At 47.1% G+C, this 1560-nt stretch overlaps 1 protein-coding gene across 1 annotated transcript; it reads left to right on the plus strand.

Moving 5' to 3' along the window:
- The first annotated feature begins 670 nt into the window (after positions 1 to 670).
- Positions 671 to 1239, plus strand: LOC123461644 (60S ribosomal protein L12-like). The gene has a single exon (XM_045153146.1). It carries the CDS (start codon positions 740 to 742, stop codon positions 1235 to 1237), a length of 498 nt encoding a protein of 165 aa, XP_045009081.1. The 5' UTR covers positions 671 to 739; the 3' UTR covers positions 1238 to 1239.
- The last annotated feature ends 321 nt before the right edge of the window (positions 1240 to 1560 follow it).

Here is a 1560-nt window from a genome sequence, read left to right on the forward strand (position 1 = left end):
AAACTGCCTCATTTTTCTCCCTTCTCCTGGCTCATGGTGCCGAGTGGCCCTGGCCAAACAGTTGTCAAAGGGACAGACGGGACACTCTGCTCATTTCACCTGCATGTGTCTGGCTTCCCCAGCCTGCCTCTGTCACCAGCAGGTCCCAGAACTTCAAAGCCATATCAGAATATTGCAGGGGGGAAAAGCAAAGGAAAAGTTGAAAAAACGAGGCATTTTATTTTATTCCAAGAGTCCCCGATGTCTTGGAGAAAGAACATAGTATTTTTTTCTTAAATTTTTCCAAATTTTCCTTACTTCTAAATATGCCATACCTAATGACTTCATTGCAAGCAACAATCCAGAGTTTATTTTCCCCATCATTAGCAAAACCACCTCCTCATGTTAAGACAGTTTCTTTGAGCTGAGCGTGATGGCACACACCTTTAATCCCAGCGCTCTGGAGGCAGAGATAGGAGTATCGCAGTGAGTTCGAGGCCACCTTGAGACTACATATTGAATTCCAGGTTAGCCTGAGCTAGAGCAAAACCCTACCTCAAAAAAAAAAAAAGACAGTTTCTCTGCCTAATTGTTTGCTAACTCCTATTCATCCCACAAAACCCAACCGAAATATCACCTCTCTGACAAGGCACAAACAAAAACAATAGATGGCTTTCGTCTTTCGGCTCGGAGGAGGCTAAGGTGCAACTTTCTTCGGTCGTCCCGAATCCGGGTTCATCCGACACCAGCCGCCTCCACCATGCCGCCTAAGTTCGACCCCAACGAGATCAAAGTGGTGTACCTCAGATGCACCGGAGGCGAGGTCGGCGCCACATCTGCTCTGGCCCCCAAGATCGGTCCCCTGGGTCTGTCTCCAAAAAAAACTGGTGATGACATCGCCAAGGTAACCGGTGATTGGAAGGGTCTGAGGATTACAGTGAAGCTGACCATTCAGAACAGACAGGCTCAGGTTGAAGTGGTGCCTTCTGCTTCTGCCCTGATCATCAAAGCCCTCAAGGAGCCACCAAGAGACAGAAAGAAGCAGAAAAACATTAAACACAGTGGCAATATTTCTTTTGATGAGATTGTCAACATTGCCCGACAGATGCGCCACCGGTCTTTGGCCAGAGAACTTTCTGGAACCATCAAAGAGATCCTGGGCACTGCACAGTCTGTGGGATGCAATGTGGATGGCCGCCATCCACACGATATCATAGACAACATCAACAGTGGTGCAGTGGAATGCCCAGCTAGCTAAGAAGCATAAGAAAGAATATATTTCAATAAAAGATCAAGAGAAAAAAAAAAAACAATAGATGGGCTGGAGAGATGGCTTGGAGGTTAAGGCGCTTGCCTTGCAGAGCCTGAGAACCCATGTTCAACTCTCCAGATCCCACGTAAGCCAGACACACAAGGTGATGCAAGCTCACAAGTTGGTGCATGTGTCTGGAGTTCAATTGCAGTGGCTGGAGACCCTGGTGCACCAATTCATTCTCTCTCTCTCTCTCTCTCTCTCTCTTTCTCTCTCTCTATCACTCTCTCATTTACAAAGAAAAACAGTAGTCGCCCCCTTCTATAGCA

Source organism: Jaculus jaculus, chromosome 6 (genome assembly GCF_020740685.1).
Source record: "Jaculus jaculus isolate mJacJac1 chromosome 6, mJacJac1.mat.Y.cur, whole genome shotgun sequence".
Taxonomy (NCBI): Eukaryota; Metazoa; Chordata; class Mammalia; order Rodentia; family Dipodidae; genus Jaculus; species Jaculus jaculus.